This window comes from Octopus bimaculoides, chromosome 8 (assembly GCF_001194135.2).
Source record: "Octopus bimaculoides isolate UCB-OBI-ISO-001 chromosome 8, ASM119413v2, whole genome shotgun sequence".
Taxonomy (NCBI): domain Eukaryota; kingdom Metazoa; phylum Mollusca; class Cephalopoda; order Octopoda; family Octopodidae; genus Octopus; species Octopus bimaculoides.
In genome coordinates this window covers 23,522,651-23,523,504 of record NC_068988.1, presented here as the reverse complement: position 1 = coordinate 23,523,504, position 854 = coordinate 23,522,651, and the positions used below count along the sequence as shown (strand labels likewise).

Genomic DNA, 854 nt, shown 5'->3' with positions numbered 1-854 from the left:
ATACATATATATATGTATAAATATATACACATACATATATATATATATATTTAAACATATATATACACACATATATATATGGATGTTATTTTGCTGTATAAAAAAATGCATTTGATTTATACGCACACACACATATATATATGTATATATACACATACACGCACACACACACATATATATATATGTATATATACACATACACACACACACACATATATATATGTGTATATATACACATACACGCACACACATATATATATATGTATATATCTTCTTTATTTCTTTTGATTCTTTTTTTAAAATTACATTTTTTTTTTTTAAATTTAAAATTTTTGTTAATTTTTTTAATTATTTTTTTTTAAGGAATTCAGTTTCTGTTCTGCGGGATGGCATTGATGGTGTTACTGTTAATATCAGCATTGCCCGTGTGGCAGTTGTTTGTCTGAAAAATAGAGAGAGAGAGAAAAAAAGGGTAAAACAAATATTTATTTATATATTTAGATTTGGATATGTTGGGTCATGTGTTAATTAATAATAATAATTTAAATTCAAATTATGATAAACGTAAATAAACAAACAAAGTTTGTTTTTAGAAGCGTTGAGATGTCTTAAAAAGTTAAAGAAGTGATTTTTAAATTCTCAAACGCAGGATAATGCTAATAATATAGACTGAACAGGATAAACTACCCCTATTTTGCAGAAAAAAAGTGCTATAATAATAATAATAATAATTTGTGCCACCGACACAAGCATCGCCCTCCTGGCACTTGTGCCGGTGGCACGTGTAAAGACATTCAAGTGAGATCGTTGCCAGTGTCACTGGACTGGCTCCTGTGCAGATGGCACGTAAAATA

General features: G+C 27.6%; 1 protein-coding gene across 1 annotated transcript in view; it reads right to left on the bottom strand.

Annotated features, from left to right (window-relative positions):
• Positions 1-253: 253 nt before the first annotated feature.
• LOC106878942 (semaphorin-2A) overlaps positions 254-854 on the bottom strand; it is a 101,760-nt gene continuing 101,159 nt past the window's right edge. The window contains exon 17 of the mRNA XM_014928318.2: positions 254-442. Within this exon, the coding sequence (XP_014783804.1) occupies positions 368-442 (75 nt within the window). The 3' untranslated portion in view covers positions 254-367. The remainder of the gene's footprint in view (positions 443-854) is intronic.